The 25,871-nt window shown below is 48.9% G+C and overlaps 1 protein-coding gene across 1 annotated transcript in view; it reads left to right on the top strand.

Annotated features, from left to right (window-relative positions):
* The window catches only part of ppp2r5d (protein phosphatase 2, regulatory subunit B', delta), a 289,898-nt gene that overhangs the window by 203,529 nt on the left and 60,498 nt on the right, over positions 1-25,871 (top strand). Inside the window, exons 7-9 of the mRNA XM_072500311.1 lie at positions 14,147-14,277; positions 17,563-17,622; positions 22,973-23,081. Coding sequence (XP_072356412.1) covers positions 14,147-14,277; positions 17,563-17,622; positions 22,973-23,081 — 300 coding nt within the window. The remainder of the gene's footprint in view (positions 1-14,146; positions 14,278-17,562; positions 17,623-22,972; positions 23,082-25,871) is intronic.

The following is a 25,871-nucleotide window of genomic DNA, read 5'->3' as shown; positions in this document are numbered from 1 at the left end:
ATATATTAACAACCCTGAGAGTCCTTCTGGTTCCTCCCCCCCCCCCCCCCCGGGCTGCTGCTGCTACCTTCTTCTTTTCCATTCCCTCTATCTTTATGTAAGGTATTCGACGAACGGTTGCCACCGCCTGGTGAACCCTTGAGCCGATCCCCTTAGGACGAACTTAATCCGTTCCAGCTTTATAAACCCTGCCATGTCATTTATCCAGGTCTCCACCCCCGGGGGCTTGGCTTCCTTCCACATCAACAGTATCCTGCGCCGGGCTACTAGGGACGCAAAGGCCAAAACATCGGCCTCTCTCGCCTCCTGTACTCCCGGCTCTTGTGCAACCCCAAATATAGCCAACCCCCAGCTTGGTTCGACCTGGACCCCCACTACTTTCGAAAGCACCTTTGTCACCCCCATCCAGAACCCCTGTAGTGCCGGACATGACCAGAACATGTGGGTGTGATTCGCTGGGCTTCTCGAGCATCTCGCACACCTGTCCTCTACCCCAAAAAATTTACTGAGCCGTACTCCAGTCATATGCGCCCTGTGTAACACCTTAAATTGTATCAGGCTTAGCCTGGCACACGAGGACGATGAGTTTACCCTACTTAGGGCATCCGCCCACAGCCCCCCCTCAATCTCCTCCCCCAGCTCTTCTTCCCATTTCCCTTTCAGCTCATCTACCATAATCTCCCCCTCGTCCCTCATTTCCCTATATATATCTGACACCTTACCGTCCCCCACCCATGTCTTTGAGATCACTCTGTCCTGCACCTCATGCGTCGGGAGCTGTGGGAATTCCCTCACCTGTTGCCTCGCAAAAGCCCTCAGTTGCATATACCGGAATGCATTCCCTTGGGGCAACCCATATTTTTCGGTCAACGCTCCCAGACTTGCGAACTTCCCATCCACAAACACATCTTTCAGTTGCGTTACTCCTGCTCTTTGCCATATTCCAAATCCCCCATCCATTCTCCCCGGGGCAAACCTATGGTTATTTCTTATCGGGGACCCCACCAAGGCTCCCGTCTTTCCCCTATGCCGTCTCCACTGTCCCCAAATTTTCAAAGTCGCCACCACCACCGGGCTTGTGGTGTATTTCTTCGGTGAGAACGGCAATGGGGCCGTTACCATAGCTTGTAGGCTAGTCCCCCTACAGGACGCCCTCTCCAATCTCTTCCACGCCGCTCCCTCCTCTTCTCCCATCCACTTACTCACCATTGAGATATTGGCGGCCCAGTAGTACTCACTTAGGCTCGGTAATGCCAGCCCCCCCCTATCCCTACTACGCTGTAAGAATCCCTTCCTCACTCTCGGGGTCTTCCCGGCCCACACAAAGCTCATGATACTCTTTTCGATCCTTTTGAAGAAAGCCTTCGTGATCACCACCGGGAGGCACTGAAACACAAAGAGGAATAGCGGGAGGACTACCATTTTAACTGCCTGCACCCTCCCTGCCAGTGACAGGGATACCATGTCCCATCTCTTGAAGTCCTCCTCCATTTGTTCCACCAATCGCGTTAAATTTAACCTATGCAATGTACCCCAATTCTTGGCTATCTGGATCCCCAAGTAACGAAAGTCCCTTGTTACCTTCCTCAGCGGAAAGTCCTGTATTTCTCTGCTCTGCTCCCCTGGATGCACCACAAACAACTCACTTTTCCCCATGTTCAGTTTATATCCTGAGGATTCTCCAAACTCCCGAAGTGTCCGCATTATCTCTGGCATCCCCTCCGCCGGGTCCGCTACATATAACAACAAATCATCCGCAAATAGAGATACCCGGTGTTCTTCTCCTCCTCTAAATACTCCCCTCCACTTCTTGGAACCCCTCAATGCTATTTCCAGGGGCTCAATCGCCAGTGCAAACAATAATGGGGACAGAGGGCATCCCTGCTTTGTCCCTCTATGGAGCCGAAAGTATGCAGATCCCCGTCCATTCGTGACCACACTCGCCACTGGGGCCCTATACAACAGCTGCACCCATCCAACATACTTATCTCCAAAACCAAATCTCCTCAGCACCTCCCACAGATAATCCCACTCCACTCTATCAAATGCTTTCTCGGCATCCATCGCCACCACTATCTCCGCTTCCCCCTCTGGTGGGGGCATCATCATTACCCCTAGCAGCCTCCATATATTCGTATTCAGCTGTCTCCCCTTCACAAACCCAGTTTGGTCCTCATGGACCACCCTCGGGACACAATCCTCTATCCTCATTGCCATTACCTTGGCCAGAATCTTAGCGTCTACATTTAGGAGGGAAATAGGTCTTAAGGACCCGCATTGCAGCGGGTCCTTTTCTTTCTTTTGGAGAAGCGATATCGTTGCCTCTGACATAGTCGGGGGCAGCTGTCCCCTTTCCTTTGCCTCATTAAAGGCCCTCATCAATAGCGGGGCAAGCAAGTCCACATATTTCCTGTAAAATTCAACTGGGAATCCATCCGGTCCCGGAGCCTTCCCGCCTGCATGCTCCTAATTCCTTTCACTACTTCCTCTATTTCAATCTGTGCTCCCAGTCCCACCCTTTCCTGCTCCTCCACCTTGGGAAATTCCAGCCGGTCCAGAAAGCCCATCATTCTCTCCCTCCCATCCGGGGGTTGAGCTTCGTATAATTTTTTATAAAATGCCTTGAACACTCCATTCACTCTCTCCGCTCCCCGCTCCATCTCTCCTTCCTCATCCCTCACTCCCCCTATTTCCCTTGCTGCTCCCCTTTTCCTCAATTGGTGTGCCAGCAACCTGCTCGCCTTCTCCCCATGTTCGTACTGTACACCCTGTGCCTTCCTCCACTGTGCCTCTGCAGTACCCGTTGTCAGCAAGTCAAATTCTACGTGTAGCCTTTGCCTTTCCCTGTACAGTCCCTCCTCCGGTGCCTTCGCGTATTGCCTGTCCACCCTCAGAAGTTCTTGCAGCAACCGCTCCCGTTCCCTACTCTCCTGCTTTCCTTTATATGCCCTTATTGATATCCGCTCCCCTCTAACCACTGCCTTCAGCGCCTCCCAGACCACTCCCACTTGGACCTCCCCATTATCATTGAGTTCCAAGTACTTTTCAATGCACCCCCTCACCCTTAGACACACACCCTCATCTGCCATTAGTCCCATGTCCATTCTCCAGGGTGGGCGCCCTTCTGTTTCCTCCCCTATCTCCAAGTCCACCCAATGTGGAGCGTGATCCGAAATGGCTATAGCCGTATACTCCGTTCCCCTCACCTTCGGGATCAACGCCCTTCCCAAAACAAAAAAGTCTATTCGCGAATAGACTTTGTGGACATAGGAGAAAAACGAAAACTCCTTACTCCTAGGTCTGCTGAATCTCCACGGGTCTACTCCTCCCATCTGCTCCATAAAATCTTTAAGCACCTTGGTTGCTGCCGGCCTCCTTCCAGTCCTGGACCTCGACCTGTCCAGCCCTGGTTCCAACACCGTATTGAAATCTCCCCCCATTACCAACTTTCCCACCTCTAGGTCCGGGATGCGTCCTAGCATACGCCTCATAAAATTGGCATCATCCCAGTTCGGGGCATATACGTTTACCAAAACCACCGTCTCCCCTGTAGTTTGCCACTCACCATCACGTATCTGCCCCCGCTATCCGCCACTATAGTCTTTGCCTCAAACATTACCCGCTTCCCCACTAATATAGCCACCCCCCTGTTTTTCGCATCTAGCCCGGAATGGAACACCTGCCCCACCCAACCTTTGCGTAGTCTCACCTGGTCTATCAGTTTCAAGTGCGTTTCCTGTAACATAACCACGTCTGCCTTAAGTTTCTTCAGGTGTGCGAGTACCCGTGCCCTCTTTATCAGCCCGTTCAGCCCTCTCACGTTCCACGTGATCAGCCGGGTTGGGGGGCTTTTTACCCCCCCCCCCCTTGTCGATTAGCCATCCCCTTTTTCCAGCTCCTCACCCAGTTCCCACGCAGCTGTGTCCCCCCCAGGCGGTGCCCCCCCGCCCATCCCATCCCATGCCAGCTCCCCCCTCTCCCCAGCAGCAGCAGCCCAATAATTCCCCCCTCCCACCCCCACCCCACTAGATCCCCCACTAGCGTAGTTACACCCCCCCATGTTGCTCCCAAAAGTCAGCAAACTCTGGCCGACCTCGACTTCCCCCCGTGACCTCGGCTCGCACCGTGCGACGCTTCCTGCTTCCCTATTCCCGCCATGATTATCATAGCGCGGGAACCGAGCCCGCGCTTCCCCCTTGGCCCCGCCCCCAATGGCCAACGCCCCATCTCCTCCACCTCCTTTCCTCCCCCCACCACCTCCTGTGGAAGAAAGAAAAGTTACCACATCGCAGGATTAATAACATAAAACTCCTCTTTCCCCGCTTTTTACCCCCCTCTTCGCCCCCCATACTCGCCCCACCACTTTGTTTCAAACGTTCTTTTTTTAATAACCCGCTCATTCCAAGTTTTCTTCCACGATAAAAGTCCACGCCTCATCCGCCGTCTCAAAGTAGTGGTGCCTCCCTTGATATGTGACCCACAGTCTTGCCGGTTGCAGCATTCCGAATTTTATCTTCTTTTTGTGAAGCACCGCCTTGGCCCGATTAAAGCTCGCCCTCCTTCTCGCCACCTCCGCACTCCAGTCTTGGTATACGCGGATCACCGCGTTCTCCCACTTGCTGCTCCGGGTTTTCTTTGCCCATCTAAGGACCATCTCTTTATCCTTAAAACGGAGGAATCTCACCACTATGGCTCTAGGAATTTCTCCTGCTCTCGGTCCTCGCGCCATCACTCGGTATGCTCCCTCCACCTCCAGCGGACCCGCCGGGGCCTCCGCTCATATTAACGAGTGCAGCATCGTGCTCACATATGCCCCGACGTCCGCTCCCTCCGCACCTTCAGGAAGACCAAGAATCCTTAGATTGTTCCTCCTCGCGTTGTTCTCCAGCGCCTCCAGCCTTTCCACACATCGTTTGTGGTGTGCCTCGTGCATCTCCGTCTTCACCACCAGGCCCTGTATGTCGTCCTCATTCTCGGCAGCCTTTGCCTTCACGACCCGAAGCTCCCGCTCCTGGGTCTTTTGCTCCTCCTTTAGCCCTTCGATCGCCTGTAATATCGGGGCCAACAGCTCCTTCTTCATTTCCTTTTTGAGTTCTTCCACGCAGCGTTTCAAAAACTCGTGTTGTTCAGGGCCCCATATTAAACTGCCACCTTCTGACGCCATCTTGGTTTTTGCTTGCCTTCCTTGCCGCTGCTCTAAAGGATCCACCGCAATCCGGCCACTTTCTCCTCCTTTTTCCATCCGTATCCAGGGGGGATTCCCTTCTGGTTCACCGCACAGTACTTTTAGCCGTTAAAATTGCCGTTGGGGCTCTTATTAAGAGCCCAAAAGTCCGTTCCACCGGGAGCTGCCGAAACGTGCGACTCAGCTGGTCATCGCCGCACCCGGAAGTCCTGCAGGTGTTTATTAAGCACTGCTTCGAGGAGCATCGCGAGGAGATGCGTAAGGAAATGTTGGCGCCTATGCTTTCGGCAATCGAAGGACATGGGATCACCCAGAAGGCCCACGAGGTTCAGATCCAGGAGATACAAAAAAGAGTTGGTCCGAACGAGGACGAGATCTCGGGCCTGGTGGTGAGAGTGGAGCAGAACGAGGCGCTACACAGGAGGTGGGCAGGAAGACTCGAAGACCTGGAGAACAGGTCGAGGAGAAAGAATCTGCGGATCCTGGGTCTCCCTGAAGGAGCGGAGGGGGCTGATGCCGGGGCATACGCGAGCACGATGGTCGGGGCGATGATGGGCAAGGGGGCCCCTTCGAGGCCGCTGGAGTTGGATGGGGCACATCGGGTGCTGGCGAGGAGGCCCCGGGCAAATGAGCCGCCAAGAGCGATGGTGGTGAGGTTCCACCGGTTCACGGACAGAGAGTGGATCCTGAAATGGGCCAAGAAGGAGCGGAGCAGTAAGTGGGACAATGCAGATATCCGAATATACCCGGACTGGAGCACGGAGGTTGCAAAGAGGAGAGCAGGTTTCAACCGGGCCAAAGCGGCGTTGTACCGGAAAGAAGTGAAATTCGGAATGCTGCAGCCGGCGCGACTGTGGGTCACATACAAGGGCCAACACTACTACTTTGAAATGCCTGAAGAGGCGTGGACATTTATACAAAGCGAAAAGTTGGATTCTAACTGAGGGTTTGTGAGGGTGGGGGGGATATTTGAGGTTTGATGTGTGACGGTTGTTGTATATAGGGGGTCAATCACAATCACGCGCAGGAAATTTTACAAGGGCTGGGGGAGAGAGACAGGAGAGATAGGAGCTGCGCCAGAGGGGGCTGAGCGGACTTTGGAAAGCGGGGGGTTTTGTTTTTCCCGCGCGCGGGAAGAAAGGTGGGAGGGGGAACTCCCACGCGGAGAGGTCAATGGGATAGCGGGGGTAGCCGGGGTCAGCAGGTGTCAGCTGACTTACAGGAGTGACATGGGGGAGCAAAAAAGCTAGACGGGGGTCTAGCGGGGGGGAGGGAAGGGGGGGGTGGGGAAGGGTTTCTGCTGCACTGGCCGAAAGGGAATGGGACATAGAAGAGGTGGTTGGGACGGGGGTCCCCCGTCTGGGAGACTGGAGGGTGAGGGAGGCATGGACACGGGACTGGCCCAGAAAAGGAGATGGCTAGTCGGCTGGGGGAGTGAGGGTGAGAGCCCCTCCAATCCGGCTGATAACGTGGAACGTGAGGGGGCTGAATGGGCCGGTGAAGAGGGCTCGAGTGTTCACGCACATAAAGGGACTGAAGGCGGACGTGGTCATGCTCCAAGAGACTCACCTGAAGGTGGCGGACCAGGTCAGGTTAAGAAAGGGATGGGTAGGGCAGGTATTCCACTCGGGACTGGACGCGAAGAATAGAGGGGTGGCAATATTAGTAGGAAAGCGGGTGTCATTTGAGGCCAAGACTATTGAGGTGGACAATGGAGGGCGATATGTAATGGTGAGCGGTAGGCTGCAGGGGACGTGGGTGATGTTGGTAAACGTATCCGCCCCGAACTGGGATGATGCAGGATTCATGAAGCGCATGTTGGGGCGCATTCCGGACCTGGAGAAAGGAGGCCTGATAATGGGAGGGGACTTCAATACAGTGTTGGACCCAGCACTGGACCGCTCCAAATCAAGGACTGGAAAGAAGCCGGCGGCGGCCAAGGTACTTAGGGGGTTTATGGATCAGATGGGGGGAGTGGACCCATGGCGGTTTGCAAGGCCGCAGGCCAGGGAATTTTCTTTCTTCTCCCATGTACACAAAGCCTACTCCCGGAAGATTTTTTTGTTCTGGGCAGGGCGCTCATCCCGAGGGTGGAGGGGACGGCGTATTCGGCCATAGCCGTTTCGGACCATGCCCCGCACTGGGTGGAACTGGAGCTGGGAGAGGAGAGGGACCAACGCCCGCTGTGGCGGCTGGATGTGGGACTGCTGGCGGACGAGGTGATGTGTGGGAAATTGAGGGGGTGTATCGAAAGGTACTTGGAGGCCAACGACAACGGGGAGGTGTGGGTAGGGGTGGTATGGGAAGCGTTGAAGGCAGTGGTCAGGGGAGAGCTAATCTCCATTAGGGCTCATAGGGAGAAGACAGAGGGCATGGAAAGGGAGAGGTTAGTGGGGGAGATTTTGAGAGTGGACAGGAGATATGCAGAAGCCCCGGAGGAAAGATTACTTGGGGAAAGACGACGGCTTCAGGCGGAGTTTGACCTGTTGACCACAGGGAAGGCGGCGACACAGTGGAGGAAAGCGCAGGGGGGCGACCTATTAGTATGGGGAAAAGGCTAGTCGGATGCTGGCACACCAGCTCCGTAAAAGGATGGGAAATAGGGGGAGTCAAAGATGGAAGGGGAGCCACGGTTCGGAGTGCGACGAAAATAAACGAGGTATTTAAGGCCTTCTATGAAGAGCTGTACAGATCCCAGCCCCCAACGGGGGAAGAGGGTATGAGACGATTCCTAGACCAGCTGAGATTCCCAAGGGTGGAGGAGCAAGAGGTGGCTGGTCTGGGGGCACCAATCGGGTTGGAGGAGCTGAGCAAGGGTTTGGGGAGTATGCAGGCGGGGAAGGCCCCGAGACCGGACGGGTTCCCGGTGGAGTTCTACAGGAAGTACGTAGACCTGTTGGCCCCGCTACTAGTGAGGACCTTTAATGAGGCAAGAGAGGAGGGGACCCTACGTCCGACAATGTCGGAAGCGACAATTTCTTTGATCCTAAAGCGGGACAAGGACCCACTGCAATGTGGATCGTACAGGCCGATCTCGCTCCTCAATGTGGATGCAAAGTTGCTGGTAAAAGTTCTGGCCACGAGGATCGAGGACTGTGTCCCGGGGGTGATTCACGAGGACCAGACAGGATTTGTAAAGGGTAGGCAGCTAAACACCAATGTGCGGCGGCGCTTAAACGTGATAATGATGCCATCGGTGGAGGGAGAAGCGGAGATGGTGGCAGCTATGGACGCGGAGAAGGCCTTTGACCGAGTAGAGTGGGAGTATCTCTGGGAGGTGCTGCGTAGGTTTGGGTTCGGGGGAGGGTTTATCAGTTGGGTTAAGCTCCTTTACAGAGCCCCGGTGGCGAGTGTAGTGACGAACCGGCGGAGGTCGGAGTACTTTCGGCTGTACCGAGGGACGAAGCAGGGGTGCCCCCTGTCCCCCCTGTTCGCATTGGCGATCGAACCATTGGCCATGTCATTGAGGGAGTCTAATAAATGGAGGGGGGTGGTCCGAGGGGGAGAAGAGCATCGGGTGTCGCTATATGCGGATGACCTGTTGCTGTACGTGGTGGATCCAATGGAGGGGATGGTGGAGGTCATGCAGACTCTTAAGGGAGTTTGGGGAGTTTTCGGGCTATAAGCTCAATGTAGGGAAGAGTGAGCTCTTTGTATTACAGGCGGGGGACCAAGAAAGAGGGATAGGGGACCTACTGCTGAGGAGGGCGGAGGGGAGCTTTCGGTATCTGGGGATCCAGATAGCCAGGAGTTGGGGGGCCCTACATAAACTGAATCTGACGAGGTTGGTGGAGCAAATGGAGGAGGATTTTAAAAGATGGGACATGCTACCGCTCTCGCTGGCGGGTCGAGTGCAATCGGTCAAAATGGTGGTCCTTCCGAGGTTTTTGTTTGTGTTTCAGTGCCTTCCCGTCGTGATCACTAAGGCCTTTTTTAAGAGAGTAGGCAGGAGTATTATGGGGTTTGTGTGGGCGAATAAGACCCCGAGGGGAAGGAGAGGGTTCCTGGAACGCAGTAGGGACCGAGGAGGGTTGGCGCTGCCAAACCTGGGGAGCTACTACTGGGCAGCAAATGTGTCGATGATCCGCAAGTGGGTTATGGAGGGAGAAGGGGCGGCATGGAAGAGGATGGAGATGGCGTCCTGCAAAGGAACGAGCCTGGGGACGTTGGTGACGGCACCGCTGCCGCTCTCGCCGACAAAGTATACCACGAGCCCTGTGGTGGCGGCAACGCTAAGGATCTGGGGCCAGTGGAGACGGCACAGGGGTGCAATGGGAGCATCGGTGTGGTCCCCGATCAGGGGTAACCATCGGTTTGTCCCGGGGAAGATGGACGGGGGGGTTCCAGAGCTGGCATCGGGCGGGGATCAGAAGAATGGGGGACCTGTTCATTGACGGAACGTTTGCGAGCCTAGGGGCACTGGAGGAGAAGTTTGAGCTACCCCTGGGAAATGCCTTTAGATAGATGCAGGTGAGGGCTTTTGTGAGGCGACAGGTGAGGGAATTCCCGTTGCTCCCGGCACAAGAAATTCAAGACAGGGTGATCTCGAGTGCATGGGTCGGAGAGGGCAAGGTGTCGGCAATACACCAGGAGATGAAAGAAGAGGGAGAAGCGCTGGTAGAAGAGTTGAAGGGTAAATGGGAGGAGGAACTGGGGGAGGAGATCGAGGCAGGTCTGTGGGCTGATGCCCTGGGTAGGGTTAATTCCTCCTCCTCGTGTGCCAGGCTCAGCCTGATACAATTTAAGGTGGTCCACAGAGCTCACTTGACGGGGGCGAGGTTGAGTAAGTTCTTTGGGGCAGAGGACAGATGTGGAAGGTGCTCAGGGAGCCCGGCGAACCATGTCCATATGTTTTGGTCATGCCCGGCACTGGAGGGGTTCTGGAGAGGAGTGGCGGGAGCAATATCTCGGGTGGTGAAAGTCAAGCTGGGGGCTAGCAATATTCGGAGTAGTGAATGAACCGGGAGTGCAGGAGGCGAAAGAGGCCGGCATTCTGGCCTTTGCGTCCCTAGTAGCCCGGCAAAGGATCTTGCTAATGTGGAAGGAGGCGAAGCCCCCCAGCGTGGAGGCCTCGACAAATGATATGGCTGGGTTCATAAAGTTGAAGAGGATTAAGTTCTCCTTGAGAGGGTCTGCGCAGGGGTTCTACAGGCAGCAGCAATCTGGGGGGGGGGGCTGCCTGGGGGGGGTGGATGAGCAAGAGATAACATGAAGAGTCGGGGAAACATGGCACGTACGGGAGAGAGCCAGTGTACAAAGCTATGTAAATATACTATTTTGCCATGTATATATCTTGCTCCGCCCGATTTCTCGTTTCTTTTTTTTTTGTTACGGGGCGGGGTTTATTGTTTGTAAGGGAGAAAAATTGTGTTAAAAACTTTAATAAATATATATTTTTTTTAAAAAGAGGTACCAGTAAGGGACCATTTCAGGAACAGTGACCACAATTCAGTAAGTTTTAAAGTGCTGGTGGACAAGGATAAGAGTGGTCCTCGGATGAATGTGCTAAATTGGGGGAAGGCTAATTATAATAATATTAGGCGGGAACTGAAGAACCTAGATTGGGGGCGGATGTTTGAGGGCAAATCAACATCTGCCATGTGGGAGGCTTTCAAGTGTCAGTTGAAAGGAATTCAGGACCGGCATGTTCCAGTGAGAAAGAAGGATAAATACGGCAATTTTCGGGAACCTTGGATAACGAGAGATATTGTAGGCCCCGTCAAAAAGAAAAAGGAGGCATTTGTCAGGGCTAAAAGGCTGGGAACAGATGAAGCCTGTGTGGAATATAAGGAAAGCAGGAAGGAACTTAAGCAAGGAGTCAGGAGGGCTAGAAAAGTCATTGGCAAATAGAGTTAAGGAAAATCCCAAGGCTTTTTACACGTACATAAAAAGCAAGAGGGTAGCCAGGGAAAGGGTTGGCCCACTGAAGGATAGGCAAGGGTTCCTGTGTGGAGCCAGAGGAAATGGGCGAGGTACTAAATGAATACTTTGCATCAGTATTCACCAAAGAGAAGGAATTGGTAGATGTTGAGTCTGGAGAAGGGTGTGTAGATAGCCTGGGTCACATTGAGATCCAAAAAGACGAGGTGTCGGGCGTCTTAAAAAATATTAAGGTTGATAAGTCCCCAGGGCCTGATGGGATCTACCCCAGAATACTGAAGGAGGCTGGAGAGGAAATTTCTGAGGCCTTGACAGAAATCTTTGGATCCTCACTGTCTTCAGGTGATGTCCCGGAGGACTGGAGAATAGCCAATGTTGTTCCTCTGTTTACGGAGGGTAGCAAGGATAATCCAGGGAACTACAGGCCGGTGAGCCTTACTTCAGTGGTAGGGAAATTACTGGAGAGAATTCTTCGAGACAGGATCTACTCCCATTTGGAAGCAAATGGACGTATTAGTGAGAGGTAGCATGGTTTTGTGAAGGGGAGGTCGTGTCTCACTAACTTGATAGAGTTTTTCGAGGAGGTCACAAAGATGATTGATGCAGGTAGGGCAGTGGATGTTGTCTATATGGACTTCAGTAAGGCCTTTGACAAGGTGCCCCATGGTAGACTAGTACAAAAGGTGAAGTCACACGGGATCAGGGGTGAGCTGGCAAGGTGGATACAGAACTGGCTAGGTCATAGAAGGCAGAGAGTAGCAATGGAAGGATGCTTTTCTAATTGGAGGGCTGTGACCAGTGGTGTTCCGCAGGGATCAGTGCTGGGACCTTTGCTGTTTGTAGTATACATAAATGATTTGGAGGAAAATGTAACTGGTCTGATTGGTAAGTTTGCAGACGACAAAAAGGTTGGTGGAATTGCGGATAGCGATGAGGACTGTCAGAGGATACAGCAGGATTTAGATTGTTTGGAGACTTGGGCGGAGAGATGGCAGATGGAGTTTAATCCGGACAAATGTGAGGTAATGCATTTTGGAAGGTCTAATGCAGGTAGGGAATATACAGTGAATGGTAGAACCGTCAAGAGTATTGAAAGTCAGAGAGATCTAGGAGTACAGGTCCACAGGTCACTGAAAGGGGCAACATAGGTGGAGAAGGTAGTCAAGAAGGCATACGGCATGCTTGCCTTCATTGGCCGGGGCATTGAGTATAAGAATTGGCAAGTCATGTTGAGCTGTATAGAACCTTAGTTAGGCCACACTTGGAGTACAGTGTTCAATTCTGGTCGCCACACTACCAGAAGGATGTGGAGGCTTTAGAGAGGGTGCAGAAGAGATTTACCAGAATGTTGCCTGGTATGGAGGGCATTAGCTATGAGGAGCGGTTGAATAAACTGAGTTTGTTCTCACTGGAACGACGGAGGTTGAGGGGCGACCTGATAGAGGTCTACAAAATTATGAGGGGCATAGACAGAGTGGATAGTCAGAGGCTTTTCCCCAGGGTAGAGGGGTCAATTGCTAGGGGGCATAGGTTTAAGGTGAGAGGGGCAAGGTTTAGAGTAGATGTACGAGGCATGTTTTTTTTACACAGAGGGTAGTAGGTGCCTGGAACTCGCTACCGGAGGAGGTGGTGGAAGCAGGGATGATAGTGACATTTAAGGGGCATCTTGACAAATACATGAATAGGATGGGAATAGAGGGATACGGACCCAGGAAGTGTAGAAGATTGTAGTTTAGTCGGGCAGCATGGTCGGCACGGGCTTGGAGGGCCGAAGGGCCTGTTCCTGTGCTGTACATTTCTTTGTTCTTTGTTCACCCCCTTTCCGTGGAGAACCGCCTTGGCCCGGTTGAACCCTGCCCGCTTCTTGGCCAGCTCTGCACTCCAGTCCTGATAGATGCAGATTTCGGCATTCTCCCACCTACTGCTCCACTCCTTCGCCCATCGCAGGACACACTCCCTGTCGGTGAAGCCTCAAAAAAAAATTTTTACAAATAAATTTAGAGTACCCAATTCATTTTTTCCAATTAAGGGGCAATTTAGCGTGGCCAATCCACCTAGCCTGCACATCTTTGGGTTGTGGGGGCGAAACCCACGCAAACACGGGGAGAATGTGCAAACTCCACACGGCACACGAAAATAAACGAGGTATTTAAGGCCTTCTATGAAGAGCTGTACAGATCCCAGCCCCCAACGGGGGAAGAGGGTATGAGACGATTCCTAGACCAGCTGAGATTCCCAAGGGTGGAGAAGCAAGAGGTGGCTGGTCTGGGGGCACCAATCGGGTTGGAGGAGCTGAGCAAGGGTTTGGGGAGTATGCAGGCGGGGAAGGCCCCGAGACCGGACGGGTTCCCGGTGGAGTTCTACAGGAAGTACGTAGACCTGTTGGCCCCGCTACTAGTGAGGACCTTTAATGAGGCAAGAGAGGAGGGGACCCTACGTCCGACAATGTCGGAAGCGACAATTTCTTTGATCCTAAAGCGGGATAAGGACCCACTGCAATGTGGATCGTACAGGCCGATCTCGCCTGGGTCGAGGATCGTCGAAGAGCCAGGATCGAACCTGGGACCTCGGTGCCGTGAGGCAGCAGGGCTAACCCACTGTGCCACCATACTGCCCCACAGCCTCAAAAAGGATTTGTTCTACATAATTGGTGCAAAATGTTCTGTTAATATGCTGTGGTCCAAGACAATGTGCGTAGTCTGACACTGTCACTGCGCAAGTTTCTGTTTCAACTTTGGCCCTTTGAATATTTACAACCTGAAGAAAAACTTTGTTGTTTTGTTGCCCAGCGCTGTCCTGTGTAAAAATGCAGTTTCTACTCACTTTTGGTTTTGTATTGAAATTATAGAGTCATTTCTCAAATCTTTTATTTTAATTTAGATTACTAGCAAGTGGCTAAAAATTGTGAAATAGAATGTATTATGAATGGAAATATTGGTGGAACTGACACTTTGTAAAATGGCACAATACATTACCCTTGAAATACAGGCTAATGCTGTTGGAGCACACACACATATTATGTAAAAGAGTACATGTCAAGCAATCACAGCAAATTTTGTATGTGTTTGTTCCTTCTCATAGCTGTTGGAATTGTTTGATAGTGAGGATCCAAGGGAGAGAGATTTTCTCAAGACTATTCTTCATAGAATCTATGGCAAATTCCTGGGATTGAGGGCATACATCCGGAGACAGATCAATAATATCTTTTACAGGTAATTGTGTCCTTTCATTCGCTGGAGAGGAGCAAAGAGGGATTGTTGTGGAAAGTAGTTTTGAGTATATTTTACACTTGTAGAATGCCATGATTTTTTACTTTTTCGAACCAAAGTTGGCATGTCTAGCTGGGTCCTTGAAGGAAACATGTTGAGTTCTGAATACATTGCCTGACAAGGTAGTGGAAGCAGGCACAATAATAATTCTCAGGTGGGAATGGGATAAATACTTGAATAGAAACTTTTCCAGGGAGAAAGAACAGGGGAGTGGAACTAATTAATTGGCTCTTTCAAAGAACCAGCACAGTGGGCTGCATGGCCTGTTCCTGGCCTCATTGTTTCCAACAATCTACAGGTGACAATCTTTCACGTTTCACCGACCACTTTCCAGCCTATTAGTGGCATCAGAAACAGTGGACCAGTGTTGGGTTAATGCGCTCGGTTGACCGTTTCCCACGTGCTTCTTCTATCCTATGGGTATTAGATTATACTGATTCAGAGCTTAATGTCTGTAGGTTGTTGTGCAATGTACTAATGGTGCTGCAGCTTATTCATCTAGTTGCTTTCTCCCATTAATGAAATGCCAACTTCAGTTGCAATCTAATCTGCTTAAAATAAATGTTCCATCGCTTCACCTCCTTTGTTTAACATTAACATTCAGCATGGAATTGTTTCAGTATGTTTGCATCATTTTAAATTATCAACATCCTGGGGGTTAGCATTGATCGGAAACTGAACTGGACCAGCCATATGAATGCTGTGGCTCTAAGAGCAGCTTAGAGACTATGTATTCTGCAGCGAGTAACTCACCACTGCACTCCCCAAAGCCTGTCCACCATGTAATGGTGTAATGTTAGGGTCCCGGATGAGAACCCAACTGTTTCCAATTTGTAAAATTGTGAGGAAATGTTACTGCACCACAGGTGGGATGACACTGACCCGTAGGTATCTTTTATGTTAGAACCAACTTTAATTTAAACAAAGAATTAACCACATTAACAACAGAGAAATAACTTGACGGTTAATAGTTACAACAGTTCTTAAGTTAAAGGAGTAACTTTTATTTATTTTTGAAACCTACCTCTCTATTCCAGTTAAGCAAATCTATATAATCCAAATATTACTCATGAATAAAGTTAACAACTAGGTTTCCACTTTCTGGCTGTGCCGTATCTTTGGAGAGCCAACCTCTCAGGACCAAATCTGAAGCGTTTCCGTTCAGATTAAAATCCTAGGAAGAACTAACTTTTCAGACAAACATGACTCCTCCCCTTAATTACATCATCATAGTGACTTTTAAGGGGCGTCTTGACAGTACATGAATAGGATGGGAATAGAGCGATATGGTTCCCGGAAGGGGAGAGGGTTTTAGTTCCGACAGGCAGCATGGTTGGTGCAGGCTTGGAGGGCTGAAGGGCCTGTTTCTGTGCTGTAATTTTCTTTGCTCTTTGTTCTATCTGTACCCAAAGCATAATATATTCTTCTGTCTCCTCCCGCAAGATGTCCCATGATCTGTTTAGCCAGGACCAAACACAATACCCCATATAAATTATTTACACACCAGTTGTCCTTTAATTGTAAACAATATTCCATTCGCAGAACACTTCACCTGACAAATCAATGATTACCTCACTTTTAAGACCCCTTAATCGCAGGTTTAGCAGACATATTGTCTGTCTGCATCTTAACCCAGGTTTTAATAACATTACTGGGGAAAAAATATATAAAATAAGGCAATTTCTTACTTTAATCACAGTAATGAGGATGTTGTAATGCAATGCTCTTCAGTTGCCTGGACCAAAGCATCGCCAACAATATTCAAGAAGCTCTACACCATCCAGAACAGAGCAGTTCACTTGATTGAAATCCCATTCACCGCCTTCGACATTCAGTCCCTCCACCACCAATGCACAATGGCAGCCATGTGTGCCATCTACAAGATGCACTACAGCAACTCATCAAGTCTCCTTTGGCAGCACCTTCCAAGCCCACAGCCTCTCCCAGCTAGAAGGACAGATGCATGGGAAGACCCATCACCTACCTGGAGTTTCCCCTCCAAGTCACACAACATCCTGACTTGGAAATAATCACTGTTTCTTCACTGTCGCTGGGTCAAAATCCAGGAACTGCCTCTCTGACAACACTGTGGGTGTACCCACACCACATGGCCTGCAGTGGTTCAAGAAGGCTGCTTGAGAGCAATTAGGGTGGGCCATAAATGCTGACCTTGTCAGTGAAGCCCGCATCCTATGAAAGAATAAATAAAAAACAAATCCGCACGGGTGTTGCCAGACCTTGTGAACATTTTCAGTTTTACCAAAGAAAAGTACAGCACAGGAACAGGCCCTTCAGCCCTCCAAGCCAGCGCCAACAATGCTGCCCGTCTAAACTAAAATCTTCTACACTTCCGGGGTCCGTATCCCTCTATTCCCATCCTATTCATGTATTTGTCAAGATGCCCCTTCAACGTCACTATCGTCCCTGCTTCCATCACTTCCTCCGGCAGCGAGTTCCACGCACCCACTACCCTCTGTGTAAAAAAACAATTACCTCATACATCTCTAAACCTTGCCCCTTGCACCTTAAACCTATGCCCCCTTGTAATTGACCCCTCTACCCTGGGGAAATGTCCCTGACTATCCACTCTGTCTATGCCCCTCATGATTTTACTTCACTCTTTCTGCGATGTGAATATGGACAGGATCAAGCTGAGCTAAGTACTGATGGGGAGTCCGAGAGCGCCACCTTGAGGCGAGAAAGAGGAGTGTTGAAGGAATGTGTTGCCTGTTAAAGCTTCATGTTCCATTGGCCACACTAAATTTTGAGGCTTTTCGTTTTCTCCCGTAAACAGTAACTCCTCTTGAACGTTGGAAAACTTGTTTTTTGCCCTAGTAGGCTTCTCCTAAATTACTTATTTGAGGCTTAGATGCTGGCTGTTCAGTGCATTTCCAACACTTCATCTCCATTTGATTTGCAGCATTCATAGTTTCTTGTTTTGTCTTACAATGGGTGGTTTTCTGCCAATTAACCAAATGATTTTCAGCATGAGTATGACTATGTCTTTGACATTTTAAATAAAATATAAAATCCTGAAGGAAGTGGAAAATGTTTGGTAATTTAGTGTGCATTTACAAGGTGTGTATTTGTAAAGGAGAAATTTGCAAGGCAACAGAAAGACCAGGGGAGTGGGATTAATTGAACAGCTATTTTAAAGCTGCCAATGGCCACCTCCCATCCTGTGATGTTGATTGTTGTTAAAACTTCAATTTTTACTCACTTTATTAGGTTTATATATGAAACCGAACACCACAATGGGATTGCAGAACTTCTAGAAATTCTGGGCAGGTAAGTGGTGTTCTGATTTGTATAGCTAATAAATGTAAAAGAATAGTTCACTGTAGATTATTATTGGTTGTGTCTGAACAAAGTTACTGGTATCAGAGACTATGGGGAAATTCAATTCAGAACATTGATCTTTGTTGAGGCAATCCATATTACATGTGTCTGCTAAAAAGAGAAAATTATCCATCATATGTTTTCAAAATGCATTCCAGTCAAATGAATCTGTATATGGAAAGTCGGGCACCCAGTGTACAAATCTGGTGTTACACTTTTCAAAGCATCACATGTTTATGGGAGGGTAGCATGTTGGCCCACAAATCGGGGAGGGTGGAACTGTGAACCCGGGATTGGGGAGGGTGGAACTAGGAATCGGGATAATAGAACGATGGACCAGGATCAGGGATTGTGGATCGGGGGGGGCGGGGGTAGAACCTGGGAATGGGGAGGATAGAACTGTGGGCCCATGATCGGGGAGGCTAGAATCGTGGCCGCGGTATTCAAATAAACAAAAAGCATTCCATCACACTCCTGACTTGTGCCTCATAGTTGGTGGAGAGAATTTGAGGATTCAAGAGGAGGGCTATTTGCTGCAACTTGGTCTGTATAAGTTTCTGCTCAGCGGTGAACAGCAGCATAATAATTGTTGAACCCCAGCAAACCATACGGGGACATGATTAAACTCATGTTGATGGCACTTACTTGCAAATGTTACTTGCTCTTGTGTGCCCAAGATTGGATGTTTTCCAGGGCTTGCAGGGATAAACATTTAGAATCTGAGGAGTGGAGAATGGTAGTGACCACTGCAATCATCAGCGAACATCCCCACTCCTGACCTTGAGGTGAAGTGAGAGTCTTTGATTAACATAAAGCATTTGGATTGGGTGCGGCTGTTGGGAGGTAAAATCAACATCGGACATGTGTCCATTTGCCATTTCTCTGCCCAAGTCTGCAACCTATCTATGTCCTCCTGTATCCTCAGACAAATGAGAGGTAATGCATTTTGGTAGGTCTAACATAGAGGGGAAATATACCATAAAAGGCAAAACTCTTAGGAATATAGAAAGTCAGAGATCTAGAGGTGCAGGTCCACAGATCTTTGGAAGTGGCAACACAAGTGGACAAGGTATTCAAGAAAGCATTTGGAATGCTTGCCTTCATTGGACGGGGCACCGAGTATAAAAACTGGCAAGTCATGCCACAGTTGTATAGAACCTTGGTACAGCCACACTTGGAATATTGCGCATAATTCTGGTCACCACACTACCAGAAGGATGTGGCGGCTTTGGAGAGGGTGCAGAGGAGGTTTACCAGGATGTTGCCTGGTCTGGAGGGTGTTAGCTATGTGGAGAGGCTGACTAGACTCAGACTGTTTTCATTAAAACAACGGAGGTTGTGGGGTAGCCTGACAGAGGTCTACAAGATTGAGGGGCATGGATAGAGTGGATAGGGTAGGTACTCTTTCCCAGTGTGGAGGGGTCAGTCACCAGGGGGCATAGCTTTAAGGTCCGTGGGGCAAAACTTAGAGGAGATGTGCGAGGCAGGTTTTTTTACACAGAGGGTAGTGAGTGCCTGGAACGGGCTGCCAGGGGAGGTTGTGGAAGCAGATACATTAATGGCGTTCAAAAGGCATCTCGACAAATAAATGGATAGGATGGGTATAGAGAGATATGGCACGAGGAAGTGCTGAGGGTTTTGGCCAAGGGTGGTATCATGACCGGTACAGGCTTGGAGGGCCAAAGGGCCTGTACCTGTGTTGTATTGTTCTTTGATCACTGCATGTGCTGAAGGTACTCCCACAGTGCTGTTAGTTATCAAGGATTTTGACCCAGCGACTATGAAGGAACAGCAATATATTTCCACGTCAGGTTTGGAGGGGGACTTACAGGTGGAGGGCACAGATTTGGACGGTGCTGTCAAAGAAGCCCTGGTGATTTGCTGCAGGGCATCTTGTGCCATGGTGTGCCATTGGTAAAGGAGTTAAATGTTTACAGTGGTCGATTTTGTGCTGGTCAAGTGCGCTGCTTTTTGTCTGCATGGATCTCGAGTAGAGATAATTCCATCAAAACTGATTGCACCTTGTAGATGATGGGGAGTCTTGGGGAGTCCAGAAGTGTGTCCCTCACCACCGAATACTCAGTTTCTGGCCTGTTTATGTGGTCACAGGATTTATGTTACGTTTCTAGTTAAGAGTGATGCTACCTCCCCCAGAATGTTGATTGATGGGCAATCAACAATACATTGCTATTGAATGTCTCCTGTTGGAGATGGTGATTGCTTGATACTGGTGCTATGAATGTTTCTTGCCACTCAACAGTCCAAGGCTTAATGTGTCCAGATTGGCACGGACTTCTTCAGTATCTGAGGAGTTGCAAATGGTACTGAACATTGCAATAAGCTCTGACTTCAGTGCATGCGTGCGACGGCATTGATAAAGCTGCTGAAGATGCCTCATCCTGAGAACATTACCCTGAGGAACTCATTCTGGGACTGAGATAATTGGCCACCAACAACCAGAACCATCTTTAGTGTGCCCTTCACACTGCATCGAGTTTTATGCCTAAATTATTTGCTCAAAAACTTTGAGGAACTGCTGGGTTTGATTGTGTTCAATAACTCTGGCACAGGCTGCTCTTTGTCAGGACTGGAATGTTGTTTGTACAAGTCTATTTAATGGGAATTTTCTGACATGAGGCGAAGTTCCTTCAGTCAAAGGGTTGTTATTCTTGGGAATCCTTGACACCAGAGGGTTGTGAATTCTCAGACACTGAGCATATTTGAGAACGAGATTAATAGATTATTTGGGGATAGTACAGAAAGGTGGGGGTGAGATAGAAAACAAACCATGATCATGCTGAATGACAGAATGACTAAATACTTTTTAAAAAATTATTTCATGGGATGTGGGAGTCGCTGGCACAGTCAGCATTTGGTGCCCATCCCTAATTACCCATGAATGGAGTGGCTTGCTAGGCCATTTCAGAGGACAGTTGAGAGTCCACCACATTGCTGTGGGTCTACAGTCACATATAGGCTAGGATGGTAAGGACAGCAGATTTCCTTCCTGAAAGGACATTAGTTTGGGTTTTGATGACAATTGACCATGGTTTCATGGTTATCATTAGACTTTTTAATTGCAGGTTGTATTGAATTTGAATTTTGCCATCTGCCGTAGTGGGATTCGAATCCGGGTCCCCAGAACACTACCCTTGGTTTCTGGATTACTCATCATGACAATACCACTGTGCCAGCACCTCCCCTATTGAAATAACCTCCTCCTATTTCTTGTTTTTGAAGAAAATCTCATTTCATCTACTTAGAAAAATGTAGTCCGTAAGCTGAAGTCCATGTGTAGGTTCACTGTTGAGTGCACATACCTGAGTTGTACAATCTAGATGTACACCAGATTCAATCCTTGCTGAGCTAGTAGCTGTTGGAGCTAAAGGGCATATTTGCCAGAATTTCTGCTTCAGTACTTCTTACTTGACTGTGCACAGTGTCAGAGTCATTCCTGTTCCGCCTTGGTAATTCCTTGTCTGCTTCCTTGTTTCCCCCTTTTATGTTTTGCCATTACATTGTTGGCCCATGGTTGATTTATGGACATGTGTCTTTAAGGCAGTCTGCCACCTTTATTTAACCAGAAGAAAGCGGTAGCCTGTGCCTTTAATTTAAATAGAAGGATCCAGGTGGCTGTGCTGATTTAAATTGTGGATTTGCACAAACAAAAGGGATTGGCTGGCACTCTGTTTGATTGATGTGGCTGGTGGCCCGTAAATTGGCCTAAAAGGCTGTGGTCTGCCCGGTAACCGGTGGTGATTTGATATTATCCCTCTGGAATATTTTTCAAAGGCAGCATGTTGCATTTTAGTTCCACTTTGATTCTGATAGCAGAGGTAAAAGAGCCAGCAAAATCCTCTCCAGAAAACTGCTGCTAAGCCTCTTCAAAAAAGACCCAGCTAACCCTCTCTTGCCAGTAAGCCACTGGGTTTAGAATTCCTGAAGGCAGGGAAACTGAGAGCGGGGAAATTGTGAGAGTGCAGGCTGCAAAACAGGACTGTGATTCCCAATCTTACTGTAGAGAAAGCATGCAAGGTCCCATAATCTGAAGCAAAGACTCCGTTATCTTTCATTTACATTTATTCCCCTTTTCTCCCCACTCTGTTTGTTTGTCATGTGTGTGCCTGTGTGTAAGTCACAGTACGAGTTAGGTACTTATTCATATTTAACCAGCTGGAGCTGCTGAGTATTTCACCATTAATCTTGTTAAAAATAAACAGTAATTGTGTTTCAACTTACTAACCTAGTGACTGTAATTATTGGGTCGCCAACGACCAAAGATTTCTGGAATTTTATCCGAATTTTTGGTTAATTCACTTGTGACTCCGGAGCACGAGGGCCGGAATTGACCGCGCACTTGCCCAGGGTAGCGTAACAACAGGCAAAGACAAGATTAGGTTGGTTGTTAATTTCCTCCAGAGCTCTGATACAGCACAGCTACTTGGGTGAAGTAGTGGAGAGCTGGTAGCAGTTGTGACAAGAGTCAGCAGCTTTGAGAGAAATGGGCAGTAAGTTACCATGTGGACACCAAAAGGAAAGTTTTTTTTCTGCTCTTTCGTGTGATGTGGGAAGGGCCAGCATTTGTTGCACACCCCTGTTACCCTTCAACTGAGTGACTTGTTCAGGTCAGTTAAGAGTCAACCACATTGCTGTGGTTTTAGACTCGCGTGTAGGCCAGACCAGGTAAGGACAGCAGATTTCTTTCCCTAAAGGACATTAGTGATCCAGATGGGTTTTAATGACGATCGATAATGGATTCATTGCCACCATTAATGAGACTAACTGTATATTTCAGATTTTAGATTCCAGATTTTATTAATTGCATTTAAATTCCACCAGTGGGATTCAAAACTGTGTCCCCAAAACATTAGCCTGGGCGTGGCATTATCACTTTGATAGTCTCCATTTGAAAGAAACTGTTTTATTAGTTTTGAGGCTTTTAATCTATGTTCTGTGCAGGGTTCATATATTGATATGACATATTCATGATGAACAGGTGATTTTGGAAGTGTGGTTCCTAAGGCACGGGATTTTAATGTGCATACTTTCTAGGTCTACTGTATACCAATTGTTAGTGTTGAATCATGATGAGTCAATAACTGAATTATTGTTGTATCATGCCGCCATCTGGGCAGTCGAAGGTGAACTAGGGGGCCTCTATGGGAATTGCTAGACAAATAAACCTCCAAAAGCACTCAATGTCAAACTCAGTTAATAATTTATACGCAGTGGAATTTTGAATACTCCTGTTAATTGTCAAGGTTTTAATTTCTCTATCTTCTCCTCTTTCCTTGTCCAGTATCATCAATGGATTTGCATTACCTTTGAAAGAAGAGCATAAAATGTTCCTGATCAGAGTATTACTACCATTGCACAAGGTGAAAAGTCTCAGTGTCTACCACCCACAGGTAAGGAATATTTCACCTCATAGGGATTCAAACCTGCACACATTATTTTGTATGATGGAGATGCTCCAAAGGATTTTTGACTTTGGGTTGATTTGAGGGTAGGGTGTGGTGCGTGGTGATGGTGGTCAGTACAGCTGGATATGCTGCTGTGGCCCTTTTGAACAATGGGGGTGTTGGTGTCTCAAGCAGTTAGTGTTAGGGGCCTCGACAAGGTTTTGTAGTTCCAGCCAACACCAGAGTGGGTGGCACAGTGGCTAGCACTGCTGCCGCCAGGGTCTGGGTTTGATTCTGACCTTGGGTGACTGTGTGGAGTTTGCACGTTCTCCCCGTGTCTGCATGGGTATAGCTCCCGTTTCCTTCCACAGTCCAAAGATGTATAGGTTACATGAATTGGCCATACTAAATTGGCCCTTCGTGTCCAAAGGTTAGGTGGGGTTCAGAAGATTAGGGATGATCAAATGTTCCAGATATTAGGAGAACAGCTAAGGTAGATGGAGATAAAATATTTCTGCTGGTTGGTAAGTCTAATACTATAGCACATGGTCTAAGAATTAATAGTTAGATCAACTAAGATCAGAGAACCTTTACAGAGTAGAGGGAAGCTGTTTGGCCCATCAAGTCTGCACTGGCTCTCTGAAAGAGCATTCTACCTACTCCCACTCCCCTACCTCATCCCCGTAACCTTGTAAATAGCAGTTTAATTTCCTATTGTTGACCTCGATCAAACCTGCTTTTCCTTTATTCCATTTGATAGAATTTTGCTCACAAGGCAGCACGATGGCGCAGTGGTTAGCACTGATGTCTCAGTGCTAAGGATGTGGGTTTGATCCCAGCCCCAGGTCACTGTCCGTGTGGAGTTTACACATTCTCCCCGTGTTTCTCACCCCCACAACTCAAAAGATGTGCTGGCTAGCTGGATTGGCCAGGCTAAATTGCCCCTTAATTGAAAAAAAAAATGTGGTACTCTGAATTTAAGAAAAAAAATAATTTTTCTCACAAGTCTGTTGTGTGGCACTCTTATCAAATGCCTTTTGAAACTCCATATATATCACATCAACAGTATTGCCCTTATCAACCTTCTTTGTTATCTCCTCAAACAAAAACAAGTTAGTTAAACATGATTTACCCTTATGAATCCATGCTAGCTTTCCTTCATTATCCTGCAATTATCTAAGTCATTATTGATTTTGCCCCATAGTTTCCCAGTCACTGAAGTGAGAATAACTGGTCTATAGTTGGTCTCACTGAATGTCAACTAGCCAACTATGGCAGGGCCTACACAAGATCACAGGCTATAAAACAAGGACAGGTGGAATATCTGGGGCTGGAGCATCCCTACCCGATGATCTGAACAAGTTCTATGCCCACTTTGAGCAGTCAGCCAATGTATCAGTGCCACCTGCGCCGACAGCTCTGGACACACCCACACCCACTATTACAGCACCAGAGGTAAGAGCTGCCTTCTTGAAAGTGAATCCGCGGAAAGCGACGGGCCCCGACGGAGTCCCTGGGCGAGCACTCGGAGCCTGCGCAGACCAGCTGGCGAGTGTTTTTGCAGATATCTTCACCACCTCACTCCTCCGCTCTGAGGTCCCCATCTTCTTCAAGAAGACCACCATAATAAGAGTACCGAAGAAGAACAAGGTAGCCTGCCTCAACGACTACCGACCGGTGGCCCTAACGTCTGTTTATCATTTTTTTTTTAAAATAATATTTTATTGAAAATTTTTGGTCAACCAACACAGTACATTGTGCATCCTTTACACAACATTGTAACAATACAGATAATAATGACCTTTTTTATTTAAACAAAAACAACAACAAATAAATAAATATTAAATAACAAAAATAAAAACTAGCCCTAATTGGCAACTGCCTTGTCTCAGGCCACCCCCCCCCCCCCCCCCACCCCCATCCCTCTCTCCCCCTCCCCCCCCCCAAGTCCTGGGCTGCTGCTGCTGCTGCTGCCTTCTTTTTTTTTTCCCCCATCTATCTTTCTGCAAGATATTCGACGAACGGTTGCCACCGCGTAGTAAACCCTTGAGCCGACCCCCTTAGGACGAACTTAATCCGCTCTAACTTTATGAACCCCGCCATATCATTTATCCAGGTCTCCACCCCCGGGGGCTTGGCTTCTTTCCACATTAGCAATATTCTGTGCCGGGCTACTAGGGACGCAAAGGCCAAAACATCGGCCTCTTTCGCCTCCTGCACTCCCGGCTCTTGTGCAACCCCAAATATAGCCAACCCCCAGCTTGGTTCGACCCGGACTCCTACTACTTTCGAAAGCACCTTTGTCACCCCCATCCAAAACCCCTGTAGTGCCGGGCATGACCAAAACATATGGGTATGATTCGCTGGGCTTCTCGAGCACCTCGCACACCTATCCTCCACCCCAAAAAATTTACTGAGCCGTGTTCCAGTCATATGTGCCCTGTGTAATACCTTAAACTGAATCAGGCTTAGCCTGGCGCACGAGGACGACGAGTTTACCCTGTTTAGGGCATCTGCCCACATCCCCTCCTCGATCTCCTCCCCTAGCTCTTCTTCCCATTTCCCTTTTAGTTCGTCCATCATAGTCTCCCCTTCGTCTCTCATTTCCCTATATATATCCGACACCTTACCGTCCCCCACCCATTTCTTTGAGATGACTCTGTCCTGCACCTCTTGTGTCGGGAGCTGCGGGAATTCCCTCACCTGTTGCCTCGCAAAAGCCCTCAATTGCATGTACCTGAATGCATTCCCTTGGGGCAACCCATATTTCTCGGTCAGCACTCCCAGACTCGCGAA

This window comes from Scyliorhinus torazame, chromosome 4, assembly GCF_047496885.1.
Source record: "Scyliorhinus torazame isolate Kashiwa2021f chromosome 4, sScyTor2.1, whole genome shotgun sequence".
NCBI classification, from domain to species: domain Eukaryota; kingdom Metazoa; phylum Chordata; class Chondrichthyes; order Carcharhiniformes; family Scyliorhinidae; genus Scyliorhinus; species Scyliorhinus torazame.
This window is presented reverse-complemented; position numbering and strand designations above follow the sequence as displayed.